Source organism: Anoplopoma fimbria, chromosome 1 (assembly GCF_027596085.1).
Source record: "Anoplopoma fimbria isolate UVic2021 breed Golden Eagle Sablefish chromosome 1, Afim_UVic_2022, whole genome shotgun sequence".
Classification (NCBI taxonomy): domain Eukaryota; kingdom Metazoa; phylum Chordata; class Actinopteri; order Perciformes; family Anoplopomatidae; genus Anoplopoma; species Anoplopoma fimbria.
The window spans coordinates 2,125,155-2,139,836 of NC_072449.1; the positions used below are offsets into that span (position 1 = coordinate 2,125,155).

The 14,682-nt window shown below is 38.5% G+C and overlaps 1 protein-coding gene across 1 annotated transcript in view; it reads left to right on the forward strand.

The window, feature by feature from the left end:
- The window catches only part of LOC129092748 (pleckstrin homology-like domain family B member 1), a 108,031-nt gene that overhangs the window by 15,825 nt on the left and 77,524 nt on the right, over positions 1 to 14,682 (forward strand). The window contains 1 exon segment of the mRNA XM_054600799.1: positions 11,844 to 11,945. Coding sequence (XP_054456774.1) covers positions 11,844 to 11,945 — 102 coding nt within the window.

The window sequence follows — 14,682 nt, forward strand, 5'->3', positions numbered from 1 at the left end:
GAAGTAAATCGGGACCTTTACTCTCACTGTTGTATTCAAGGTCGTTTTTTTTTTTAACTCTCTGAACCCAAAGCAGTTTCAGGGTCACATTTTACTCTCTGTGATCTTGATTTTTTTACTTCTAAATAAAAGTCCTGCTCCTCTATGGAAACAGAACAATCACGAGAACTCAAACATGTCTTTAGGGCAGAATGACACAGTTATTATGACATAAATCATAAAAACGAAAAAAAAAATGTGATCTTTCATATCTTTTGATAATTATTTGACAAAAATTGGATATAAATTGGAAAATAAATTTGATATAAATCTCATTTAGCCAGTTACAGTTGATAACGCTGTCCCGACAGACGTCACCACAAAAACATGGCAACCACCCTTTAGTTCCCTCTCATGCAAACACTGCTAGCTCTGTCAGCACTGTTGCAGTAGTTTGCGCTGTTAGCTGTTAGCTGTTAGCCTTTAGCTCAGCAGTTGCCATGTTGAGAGCTGTGCGGAAGCAATAGAAATGCTATGAATTTTGCATTTAGCATCTTTCATGTCTTGTTGAAAACACATTTACTTTGTATTTTATGTTTTTTTTTTACTTTTTGCTCCTTAGTTTTCTATTATTGGAGTTTTTATGTGGTGCTTCTCGATAACTTTTACGCTGACATGTTGATTAAATGAGATTAAAAACCTCAATGGGAATATGCTCCTAAATTATGGTTAAATAAAACAATAAAACTAAACTAAACTAGTAACTAAAAAAAGTCTAACTACTTCCATGTAGTTAGACTTTTCCTGAATGAAACTGCCAATGGAATTAGAGGAACTGCTGCTTCAAAAGCGTTGACTCTGGCTTGGTCTAAATTGACCAAATTTGGTGCCATTTGTAGGAACATTAACTCAGTAATGAGGGAAGTCTTGCAATCGTCTGAATCCCAGTCTGTTTATAGGTCACCAGCAAAGTATTCATACTTTATCTCCTGATAATATATATATACATATATACGCTATGACTAACCACCTTTAATCTGCTCATGTTTCTCATCACCTTCACTCCTCGGAGTTGGAAAGACATCATGCTCACATCATTGTTAGTGTTGGACTGGTGCTGAGGTTAGTTTCAGCTGATTGAGAAGCTTGAACACAGAGGAGTTAAAGAAACACACATCAGAAAAAGAGAGCTTGTGTTGAAACTCAATAGACGAGTTTCCAGCGGAGTAAAGTTTTCATAGCGTACTAGCACAGAGTGGAAATATTGCGCTAATGCAAAATGTGTCTGCAACTGGCCTTAGTATGGAGGTGAGACATTTTTTAATATTTACTGTAACAAACCTGCTGAGCATGGAGGCAGTCGGAGGAACAGTGAGTCATCTCGGCCTTTGGCTCAGTGTCTCACAGTTACCACTTAGCCGTGTGGGATAACAGTGGTTTGGACGGAGACAACAAGTTTCTTTCCTTTGAGGCTTTGAGGTGTAATTTCTACCGTCACCGGAGACAATAATCTGATAATGACAGACTCTCTGATCCTCTGAACTGCCGCGCTGCAGTTTACACACGTCTGTGCTAAGGCAGACAGGGTTTGTCTCTTTTTAACATCTGTGTTTATGTTGTAACCTGGATGATCAGATTTTTCACCACCTACTGTTAAGTCACTTATACATTATTTTATATGATTTTTCTATAACTTCGGCATCATTTTTATTGGGAACAAGTTATATTTTTCTGGGTTTTTGCACCTCAAATAAAGGCATAAACCAATAACATTCTGCAGTTTTTCTCATAGAAATAAAATAGGAGTAGAAGGGACTTTCCCATTCAAATCAAGGTAGCAGGATGGTCAAAGCGGCGGCCATTTTTATTGCACTGTTACCATTGTAGCTGGTTAACTTCTGCATAAACTAAACCAACTTACGCCTAGTAGACTCACGAAGCGCAGAGTCAAAGTAAATAAGTAAAATTGATCAATTTAATGTATCGTTCTATTGTCACAGTGTAGAAAAGAGTGAGTGACCACCGGCTATGTTTTTCTATATATGTATATATATATTATAACACCAATCAAGCAAATTACTCCTTTTAACCTTTACAAAGGCAGCTCATACCAGATCTCCTTCCTCTGTCCTTCACAATAAAAGCCCTAGACATATAACATTTCCTTGTTGTTTATTCATCACACCTCCTGTGTGTAACGGCCTATAAACAGATGTCTTGCTCAAGAGAATCTCAGTAGTAGTAATAGGTATATTCATTATTTTTCGTTCCTGTGATTCATTTCAGTAACATCTCATTTCCTGCCACTTTAATGTGTGCAGTATGTTTGCATGTAGAGTTGTGTGTGTGTGTGTGTGTGTGTGTGTGTGTGTGTGTGTGTGTATGTTCACACCACTTTGTGTCTGTTGGAGACTTGCAGACAGGGCAGCTGGTGCGTTTAGCTGCCGGCTGATAACAGCGTCTCTCCAGCGTTTCATGCCAGAATAATGAATCTGTGTTCACTCATGCTATCAGCCTACGAGGGCAACGATTTTATCTCGCTGTGCATATATTTGCATTTTAATGTGTGTCGGTTGGGCTTCCTCATATCTGTGGAAACAAATACTCTAATTTGAACTCTGGAGCATTTTTCTGTTGTGCATAGATTCAATATCAGCACATAATTAACTGATTGGCTCAAAGCCAACGCTGACAGGCTGGTTTGTTTTCCAAAACAAATCTCATTTTCTACATCAAATATTTCACCAATGAATTGCCAAATAGCTTTTTTAAGCCAGAACACAACTGAGTCCATTCATAAATAGTATTTAAACAGAAACTGGTACCTTGGTTGCAACCCAAACAAACAGTGCAGCCTTTAAAGTGACCAGTGAAAAATCTATTTAAAGCTGCATACATTTACATTTTTGGACACTTGTGGGCAGCAAAACAACCTTGTTGAAAAAAAGATTTTCTGGCTACCATGTCAGCAGATAGTTACATACAAATTATTATAAAGTAAATATTATTTAAAATATGAAAAAGTCACGACCATCAAAATAATTGTGATTCACGATATTTACCTCGATAATCATCAAAATATTCTGAAAACTCTTAAAATGGAACTAAAACATACTGGAATAACTTTAGATTTTCTTAAGAAACATATTAATATTTTTATATATAATGTTTTTATTTTTATTATATATTACTATTTCCCTCATTAATTTATTAATTTATGTGCAATATAAATAATCTGTGCAATCCACTGCGGAATATAAACAACCATTCAGTCAGATTATATCATATTTTAGTATTTTGTTGTTGTTTTTTAAAAAATATTTACTAATTTGTTATACCTTTACTGTGTGATTACTTATTTATTAACCTGTTTGATCTTGTTTTTTTACTTTTGTCTCTTGTTTGTTTGCACTGTCCACTCTGCTGCTGTAATCCTGCAAATATCCCCGCTGTGGACTAATGAAGGATTATTTTATCTCATGCAGCTTAGGTGCATTGAAGACTCTAAATTGCCCGTAGGTGTGGATGTGAGTGTGAGTGGTTGTCTGTCTCTATATGTCAGCCCTGTGACAGACTGGAGACCTGTCCAGGTGAACCCTGCCTTCGCCCATTGACAGCTGAGATCGGCTCCAGCACCCCGCCACCCTTAACTGGATAAGCAGGTTACGGAAAAAATGGATCTCTTATCTTTTTTTTTAAAGTAAACATAATTTTTTGGGGAAAACAATCAAACAATCTTAAATAAGGTTATCAGAAATGATAAGGTTCCCCTGCATAATTAACAATACATAAATAAATTACAACAAAAGCCACATTGTCTTTTTTTACATGATAATTAAATCAGATTTTCCACTTCTCTACCATGAAAGCGAGCTAGACAGACTTTTCAAGTCACTCAAGTTTTTTTTAAATGTTTATCTTCTCATCTAACTCTTAGCGAGAAAGAATATGATTGTATTGTCAAAGATGTTGAATGAATGGATAAAATAATCAGCTGCACTGGTTTATAGAGCTCATGTAGACGTACAAATATTGATTCCCTAAAGTAGTCGTTGCTATCACCAGAACGTAAATAGTAAAACGAAGCAGTCTGAGCGTATGTGATAATAACATAGTGGTGTTCATGGCTGAGGTCGGAGGTTAACCTCGACCTTGGGGACAGAGGCCACCAACAGGAAGTGGTCGCTGTGCAGGAAGTCTCCATATAGTGACACTCAGACCTTTCCGTTACATCTTCTTCTTCCTCCTCTGTCTGTCACACACTTCCTGTTGATCCCAAACTGTTTTTCTGTCTCTCTTTGAGTCTGAGCCTGTGTCTGAGGTTTGGTAGGAGATATTCACATATTGCATTGTCATCTATATTTTAGAGTTCTGCAGGAATGAGTCCTTAAAACCAGGAAATTAGTTTTTTACTTCCTCTTCCCTTGTTTGAAAGTCATTCTTTTTTTGTTTCGATGTCTAAAATCAGGTCTGTGTTTAACAGAAAATGATTTTATTATCACACAGCACATTTAGTTCAGTTCGTTTAAAGTAAAATTCTTCATATTTCCCTACATTCCTTCACATGATTTGATGGATTTGCATCAAGACAAACAGTGGAAGCTCTCAAAAGAGAAAGTTGTCGCTGTTGTTTTTTCTAAGTGGTTGTTTCTCGAAGCCGAGACGCCACATCTGAAGACGGCACTAACCGGAGCGGTTCAGGATCGGCCCATGAAGCTCGTAAAGGCTATGTTTAGGATTTAGATGCCACAATGCAGTCTGCTATTTATTATGTAGTCAAACATTGTGGAGAGAAGTTGAAGGACATGATTTGTCATGTGTCTCGTTCCAGAATGGAACAGCTCCAGGGCTCCAAATGGCTTCCAAGAGTTTTAGAAAAAGGTCTAGAAGTTCCTGCTCCATAGTTTCCTTTGAACACAGATGAACATATCTGACACAGTCAATGACCTTCAACTTTGATGTCAGTTTCATCTCTGTTTGGTTCTGGCAGAAACCTCATTGTTTCAGTTTGAGAAATAGTTTGGTTGATAATACTTCTAATTTGTAGATATCCCCAAAAATTATTTTGTATGTTATCCACGTGATCATGAACCAGGAAGTATAAACACAGCAAAAACTCACAAGGGTTAGAAAGAGATGTCAAACAAAAAACGGGAAACCTGGAAACAGTTGTTCTTTCACCTGTGTGAAACAAAAAGTCAATGTTGATTTATTTGTCACATAATTTACGTATTTAAGTAACTTTATTCTGTAGTTGTTTTAGACAAAAAAAACCCAGAATTTTCTCTATGTTGTTTCTTGTGAAGAGGGAACTTTATTTTGAAAAGACAGTATTCATTTAAGTAGCATAAATTGACACTTTATATAAGAGTAACTTTTTTCTGTTAGCTCTCATAGGATCCGTAGAGTGATGACTCGTTGTCTCTGTCTTCATCTGTAGATGAACTCTTAGCGGTCGTCTCTCTCTGGGTGTTGTCAGACTGTGGTTTCATATGGATGTTGTGTGGGAGAAGCTCTCTCTCCTCCTCTCTGCCATAAATTCACTCTCAGCTGTGTGTGTGTGTGTGTGTGTGTGTGTGTGTGTGTGTGTGTGTGTGTGTGTGTGTGTGTGTGTGTGTGTGTGTGTGTGTGTGTGTGTGTGGACTTCATGCAGTGGTTTCAAGATGTTTAACTATCTTGTCATGATGTTTTTTATCTAAATCAGTTTTTCATCTCACCTCATCAGTCCGTAACACTCAGCAGAACGAACGTCTTAACGTTACAGCTGGAATGTAGTTATTATGAATAACATTTTTAAGAATATACATTCACAGCGTATGTTGAGCCTGCAGAGGAGCCTTCCTTCTTCCCATGGCTCCATTCACTGCATTTCTGTGGTTTGTTTCTAAAAACAGAAGGTGGGATTTGTCTTTGGCTGAAAAAACATCATGAACAGATTCTAAATCTTTGCTGTTTGCTATTTTCATATATTTATATGGATTGTAGCTTTAGATTTGAATGGATATTAAAGGTTTATGGAATTGAATCATCATAAAATGTATTTTTAGTTTTATAATTTGATGTTTTTTATTATTATTGCTTATATTACGTTTGATTTTATGAATATTTATGTGTTTTTATGCTCTTGTTTTAGTATTTATACATATTCTATTTCTTATTTTGCTTTGCTCTAATTTTACTTATTTTTCTGCTTTACATTGATCAACTTATTCATTGTTGTATTTTATTTATTAATCCATTTTTCTTTACTTAATTAGGTGTGCGTTAGTCTCTCTTCATTTTCGTCTTGTTTTTCTAAACCTAACTAAATATATTATGATCTTTTCTTATAATAATTATTGTTTGCCTGCATTTTGTTGCCTCTCATCAGTCTGGATCCAACCAGAATATGACCTTTACATAAACTATATCAACGTCTGAATATTGTCATAGTGGAACATGAGTGTAAATGTAAACACTGGGGGTTTAACCTGTAAGTCTTTCTTCAGGGCACAAAGACTAGACGGTTCTAAGAGGCTTCAGGTGTCTTTACAGGTGGAGTTATTTACTCTACCAGTATTTACACACTTCCCCTTTTCTTCTTCTTCGTTGGAGCTCCATAAAAGCAGCCAGGTGTGTTTGCAGAGGAAGTTTGCTCCTCACCTGCAAAAGCTTCAAAGCCCCCTTCCCCTCCATTCATTCAAATCCTCCATCTCTGTTTTCCTGTGTCTCTTTGACTCAGCGTCTTCCCCGAGGCTGCAGAACGCATCTATTCTAAGGCCAAGACGTCCGAACGCACGTTTAAACCTGCAGACATGTAAAGAGCTGGTAGACGTGTTGGTTATATCATAGAGAACACACAGCGCTGCAGCTTCAGGGCGTGCATTTGTTCCTGAACATCAAACAGTGACCTCTGACCTTAAGAGGATGTTTTTATTACACGTTCAGAAAAGTGAAAGTGATAGAAGATTGTATTTGTGTTTTTCTGCGTGATTGCTTTTAACACTTTGTGACTCATTTGTTGAAAGTTGTTTCAACTGTGTGTTTGAGTCATCTGTCCTCAATTTAGTCCAGTTAGTGGATATATAACGTTAAAGATCCTCAGTATTTAAAGGGAACAACAAAAAAAGTCATATTTGCAATTTTGGTTGAAGATACGATAAAGGAACTTTCTGTTTGTGTTGATTTGGTGGCCCCTGTGGATTAAAGTGGTAGTGCTGCTGGATCTGGGTCTGTCCACGGTGGACTGGTCTCTGCTGGATCTGGGTCTGTCCACGGTGGACTGGTCTCTGCTGGATCTGGGTCTGTCCACGGTGGACTGGTCTCTGCTGGAGTCTGGTCTGAAGGAGTTTCTGGTGAACCTTCATGATCTCATCTGGTTTCTCCAGAATCCGACCCGGTGGCTCCGATGACGAGCTTTAAGAATAACTTTATAGAAACAGACGATCTTCTCTCTGATGGTCTGTTTACTGATGGAGGTCTATAGAGGATCAGGACTAAACTGAGACTGGATCAGGACCAGTATAAAGTGCCTCCAGATGAGCATGAGGTGACTCAAACATTTTATCTGTTTTCACATTCCTGATTATCTCCACATTCTTCGGCCCCTTGTCTGTTTAAATGAAAACTTTATTCGTCCCGGAGGACAAACTGGTGGATGAGAGGACGGACAGACTCACGTCCTCTCCTCAGACAGACAGACTCACGTTTTCCTGTTCTTTTCAAGTGATTTCAGTGAATCCAGCCCATATCGCAAGACGATCTGCTGTCATGCTCCCCAGAGGATTCATCCTTTTTCTCATTTTGGGCACACTCATCCTTTTGTTTTGCACCATCATCAAGACAAAATGTTTAATTTGCATTCTATATTTCTCAAAATCTCGTAACGTTGCCATACAATGAGCTCATTCTTGCTCTCAGGAAGATAAACCAGTTTAATTCTAATCACTCTGATGGGACAAACTTTAGATATTTAGTCACCTTAAGGTTCAGAAAAATGCTGAAAAATATAAAGCCAGTATATTAATTTCATGTAGCAAATATCGATTGTATATTTTGATATGGTAAATATTTTACCTTAGATCTTAGAGTTTATGCTGAGGACCATCTGGCAAGATTGAAAAGCATGTTTTCTTAAAAAAAATGCCCAAACTACACCTTTCATCACAGCAAGAAGCTGTAAACAACAACATTATTGTTGAATTATCATCTTTCCAACGCTCCTTGAATACATCATGTCTGACAAACACATGTTATTCTACATGTCTCATTTAAAACCTCGCCACAAATAAACCGTCTGTTTTAACCAGATTCTGTAAAAAACATTAAATTCTGAGCTCCTCAGTGAAACTATGAAGACATGATTGATTCATCTGAGACCAACAGTCATGTGACAACAAATCAGTGAACTTCAGGCTGCTGAACACAGAGCAGAGAGGAGAGGAGAGGCTGGAAGTAGAGGATGTAAAAATGTGAATAGTTCAATATCTAATACATGTGGAACCTCCATGTTTTCAACATTAGTAACACTTTTAGGCACTTAGAAACATGTTGGATATATAGATTCCATTGTTTGACAACTTTTGTTCCAAAAAATCCAAATAAATTAAACTTGTGTTTTTACTTTTTGTATTGTTTATGTCATTATAACTGTGTTATTCTGCACTAAAGACATGTTTGAGTTCTCTCTACTTGTCATGACTAGTCATGATTGTTCTGTTTCCATAGAGGAGCAGGACTTTTATATTGAAGTGAAAAACAAAGATACAGAAAGAAAAATCTGATAGTAGCAAAACATGTCTCTCTCTCTCTATCTTTCATCGCTTTGGCATTTCTATTCACCCTCCAGTCTGCAGCCTCTCCTGCTCCCCTCTCTGCCAACACATTTTTACATTCCTGCTAAACGCTGAGCCTCCTCCCTCCCTCGCTTTAATTACCCCCTCAAAATACAAAATAATAAAGCAAGATTCCCTCATGTGTGAGGACAGATCCATGCCGGCACGACAGGAAACAATGCCAGCCTTTCTGTCCGGGCATGAGGGGGAGAGAGGGGAGGAGAGAGGGAGAGACATGGACGTCTTTGTGTCCAGAGAGTTTCTGGATCTGAGAGAAAGCAAAGCTGCTGCTGTCCTCCCACAGTCTGATGTGTGAGGACAGACAGACGGACTCACATGCAACATGGGAGTTTAGAGAACGCAGTTTAACGGCAAAGAAGGAACTGTAAAGAGAAAATATAAAAGCAAACAAAACGAAACACTTTAAGAATCAGCGTGCTAGCTGGTTAGAAGGTCAGCGAGGCTAGTTAGTTAGCTAATTTGCTAACATTCACTTTTTTCAATAGACCGCTATGTTTTTTTATGACATTCAGAACATTGATATATCAAACTATAATATATGTGAAGTTATAAAGGCTGGTCTCATCCAGCATTTGTAGTGTTACCTATGAAAAAAAGAAGTTTGTTATCAAAGTAATCTTGAACAAAGAAGTATCTCTTGTTGTCTAAACCTGAGTTTCCTTAGGAAGTTTATTTTGAAAATACTGTATTCATGTGGAACATGAATTGTAACGTGTTGCTGAACTTTTGTAAAAAGACAGAAATAATGTGGAGTAACTTTTCGTAGGATATCACAGGAACCGTTTTAAGATACGTTGCTCTGTCAGCACTGTTGCTGTTGTTTGCTCAGCCGTCGCCATGTTGAGAGCTGTATGGAGTCAATAGATCTCGCTCTGATTTAACCAAACCTGACCCACCAGATGATTTGCTAAACAGAACTTCCGAGGAACCGTCATTGGACGCTTTAAAGAAACATACTCGGCGGGCGTTTGATTTATTGAATCACATGAATTTGGTTTTGGCCCAACAAACTGATGTGATTGACTCCTGGCAGGAGTTTGAGCAGCAGACGAAACTTGACTGGACTTGTAATTTTAGGCCTCATTTACACCTTGTTTTAAATATCATTCCATCAATGATTACTGTAAATATTACCTCAATAGTCTTAGCGCACTTTGATGCATGAGACTAAACATAAACTCTTACAACTATTATAAACTTCACTTTTCGCAATTCAACTTCAGTGGTCGTCTGGAAAGGGACACTCAACGCAGAGCACATGCAGTCATTAATGCATATCTAATTAGCATATATTTGCATATATATGCATATATTTAGTTTCAAGGAAGCTAATTGCTAAATGTTCCTTGTATAATCAGAGAAAATTACACCAGAAGTCGTATCAAACAACCTACTTTAGAGCTAAAATGTTTCTGCAGTAAGAGCACAACGTAATACTTCAGTAAGCTTTTAATCTGTTCAGCTTTTCTTGTCTTTCTGCAGGAAATGAACAAATGAACACACTATATTGTGTCATAAGAGTGGAAGCTTTGAGGTGTATTTAAGGAGCTCCTCCTTTCCTCTTTAACTACTTTTATTCTAAGCTTTACTTTTATCAAATCTCAGTCAATACTCTCTCTTCTTCTCTTCCTCTTTCTTGTTCTTGTTCTTCTTTTCTCTTTTGATCGCTGCTTAAACACACACATGTCTCTGTTATCTGGGGTTTTTGGTGCTGCCAGTCAGGAATGCAGGTCTTAGTTTAGTGGAGCAAGCAGCAACAGGTCCACCTCCTGAGACGGGAGTTAGCGGAGGACAGAGTGCCGGTAGCTTCAGACAAAGAGCTGAGATCAGGACAAAGAGACGGCCGGTGTTCCTCTGTTAGAATCAGAGGTTGTCCTGGTCAATCAAGTTCACTCTGAGAGGATTGAGTCAGTAGTGCAGCAGCAGCTCTTTGCCATGGAGGCTGTGCATGTGCTGGATAACTGGGGAAAGGTAATTATTATATATTCAGAGATGACAAAGGACAGGTTCATCTTAATTAGGTGGTTGGAATGAAACCTGAGGGAGAAAACAGTTTGTAGTTTGCAGAATTCTTTCTCCTTCTCTCTAAGAAAATAGTTCCTCATTGCACAGAAACTGTTTCCAGATTGAATATTCTCAACATTTGTTTTTTATTTTCTGGCTGTTTTTTTTGGTGATTTGCTGTTTGAGGCTTCCCCGAGGCTGACTGAATATCATTTCACGGTTCTGTCAGAAGAGCAAATACGAAGCTGTAGCAGCCGTGTTTTGTTTTCCTGCAGGGCAGAGAACATCAGAAACATATTTTCGTTCCCTGCTGCACAACATTTTAGGCATGCAAATGACTCCGGGTTCACTCCGATTCTCACTGATTGCTATAATCAAGTGTTTTCTAACTGCTCCGTGGGTTTTTTATGTGCTTCCTCACAACCACAGGCTTCTCACATCTCACATTCACCCTTTATACACAATCTGGTCACTTAACACGTGGACCAATATAGACATGGAGCATATTTATAGCTGTTTGTTCAGTGCTGATTTGATGGAAATAACCCAAACTGAGTGAGTAAGAAGGGAGGAATTTATGGGATTTGGGCACGGTGTGTGTGTGTGTGTGTGTGTGTGTGTGTGTGTGTGTGTGTTTTCATAAAGAGTGAGAGACAAGAGCCAAGAGCCAAGGTGGCGGATTTCCAGTGAATGTGTCAACCACCAAGAGATTTAAATGCGTGTGCGTGTTTTTAGTGTGTCACTTCCTCAGTGTGTTGCTAAATTCTGTCTACCATCTGTTTGTGTGTGTGTGTGTGTGTGTGTGTGTGTGTGTGTGTGTGTGTGTGTGTGTGTGTTAGTGCTGACACCACGAATCTCACTCTGACACATTAGTGTGTAGGCCAAGTGGGGAGGGGGAATTCAACTAAATACGGTAATATTTCTGAACCACAAAAACATAATTTGGATTCTGTAACTAACAGTTGTCGTCACCGATGACGTTTGTGATGTTTCTCACTAACGTCCTGATCTCACTTCCTCCCTCAGGATCTTCATGTGTCTCAGGGCGCCGTGGACAGCTCAGTGGACATGGACCGCCTGAACATGAACATGCCGGAGTGCGGACGGCAAACCCACCAGGTGTTACAGGTGAGTGACTGTGTTTCTGGGGATGTGGAGCATAGACTGTATGTAGGAGGTGCACGTAGTCACTGTGATGTCACCCACTGGTTTGTAGACTGATTTTTCGAAGTCTCGAGATTGGCATTTTGGCTGTTGCATCTTGGTTTTAAGCCGATGTCTTATTGCTTTTTGTCTTTCACCATCTTGGTTCTGAGATTTGCCATCTAGGTTTTGTCCATCGTCATCTTGGTTTTTGGCTGTTACCATTTTGGGATTTGGCCGTCGTCATCTTGTTTTTGGCCAACATCATCTTGTTTATAGTCAGTTTCCATCTTGGTTTTTTGTACTTCCTCACCCCGGATTTTGGGCATCATTATCTTGGTTTTTGTTCGTCCTCACATTGGTTTTTGACCATTCCCATCTTATTTTCTGCCGTTGTCATCTTTGTTTATTCGCCTTTGCCATCTTGGTTTTTGGCCTTCATTATCTTGCTTTTTGTCAGACGCCATCTTGGTTTTTGGCCATTGTTATCTTGTTTGTTTGCCGCCATCGCTGAATTGTTTTTGATCGTTGTCCATCTTGGATTTTGGCCATCATTATCTTGGATTTTGGCCTTCATTATCTTGGTTTTTGTCAGTTGTCATCTTGGTTTTTGGCCTTCATCATCTTTGATTTTGGCCATCATTTTTGTTTTTGTCAGAGGCCATCTTGGTTTTTGGCCTTCATTATCTTGCTTTTTGTCAGACGCCATCTTGGTTTTGAAGTTTGCCATCTCGTCATTTTGTTTTTTGCTGTTGTCGTCTTTGTTTATTCGTTTATTATAATCTTGGTTTTTGGCCAACATCACCTTGTTTATAATCAGTTTCCATCTTGGTTTTTGGTCATAGTGATTTTGAGATTTGCCATCTAGGTTTTGTCCATCGTCATCTTGGTCTTTTCGCTGTTGCCATTTTGGGATTTAGCTGTCGACAAATTGGTATTTGACCATTATCATCTTAGTTTTTGCCCATCATTTTCTTGTTTTTTGTCAGTCACCACTTGTTTTTTGTCAGTCACCATCTTGTTTAGTGGCCTTCATCATCTTGGATTTTAGCCATCAGTATCTTGGTTTTTTAGCTGTTGCGGTCTTGGTTTTTGGTCTTCATCATCTTGGTTTTTGGCCGTTGCCATCTTGGATTTAGCCTTAAGGTTTAGGTTGTTCCAGGCTGTAAACCTTTTTATTGCTGCTGTAAAGTTGGGCATTTTAACATAGAGGTCTTTGGGGATTGACTTTCTAGCCTCAAGGGGCCATTTGATTAACTTTTTGTCACTTCATTTCTCAGCCACTTGGATGTGAGAGGAGCTGTTGATGGAGAAAACAGAGAGAAAGTAGCCAGAAAGAGAGAAAGAGTCTGAGATGGAAAAGGAAAACACAGTCCCATGTTATCATTGTGTCCTTTATGTTCCATGTTTCCATCTCACTCACAGTAAACATCTCTCATCTTCTGATAACGTTAAATGTCACCACACTGATCTTCGGCTCTTAAACTCTCCATGAACGATGAACACAGTCAAAGAGGAAGCAGGTCGGATACGACGGAGCAGCTGAGATGCGTCCTGACAACATGTGTCAGTAAATACGTTTCCTGTAGAGCAGCAACCTTAAAGCAGAGTCAGTAATTAGACAGAGCCGGAGATGGGCTGTCTGTGTCTCCCACCTGCTGGGTCTGACAATCCCATCAGGCTTTAAGGGGTGTGTGTGTGTGTGTGTGTGTGTGTGTGTGTGTGTGTGTGTGTGTGTGTGTGTGTGTGTGTGTGTGTGTGTGTGTGTGTGTGTGTGTGTGTGTGTGTGTGTTCAGTCTCTTTTTTAAAGTGGCAATGAATGGAAGATAAAACCAAATAAGATTAAACTTTAATGATTCCTGTAGGGGAACTCGAACGATGCAGATTTTTTTTTACGTGTCTACTATCTATTGAAGTTTTCTTTTTAATTATTTTGCTAAACTAACTCTGCTCCATAAACTGGTTGATTGTATCTGGAAATTAATCTGACGTAGATGCGGCTTTTTTCCAGCAATTCATATTCTTCTCTCTTTCACTTTTACCGTAACTGCACTTTCGTTAGCTCTGCTTTTTCCACGTAAAGATAGGATTGGTAATCTTGAGAAACTAACAAGAGTACACTAGATATTTAAAAATGATCAAACCTAGAAAGAACCAAAGAAAGTAGCTAGCAGAACTACTTCCAGAAGTTGCCAACTCTAGTTTGTTGCATAATTCTCCTAAACACCAGATGACGAACAAACAAACAAAAAGTTATGTGAAGAATCAAGAAGACAACGAGTGTAAAAATGCCATAAACCAACATCCACAATGACCAGGAGGGATTATAATTAACTGTAAACTCATATCTCATATTCATGAACTACTTTATTGTCTTTATACAAACCCTGTAAAGAAAGATGTCAAGTATTAAAATCATTATGAAGAAACAAAATCCTGTAAACTATTTGATTTGGCTGCAAAATATTTACTCAAATGAAGATTCTTCCTGTGTCTAAAGCATCTAAAAAACAAATTGGCCTTCTTTATAAAATCCATAGAAATGTAAACAGTGTTTTTTATCAATTAACTATTTGTGACAGTCATGCCTGAAAAGTTCCAAGCGCCAAGTTAGAAAAATCCAGAGGTGCACGACCACTTGCACCACATGCCGGAGTGATTATGTCATTTTCCGGTGAATATAAACTAAGCTTTAGGCTAGATATTGTTCTTTGTGCATTTG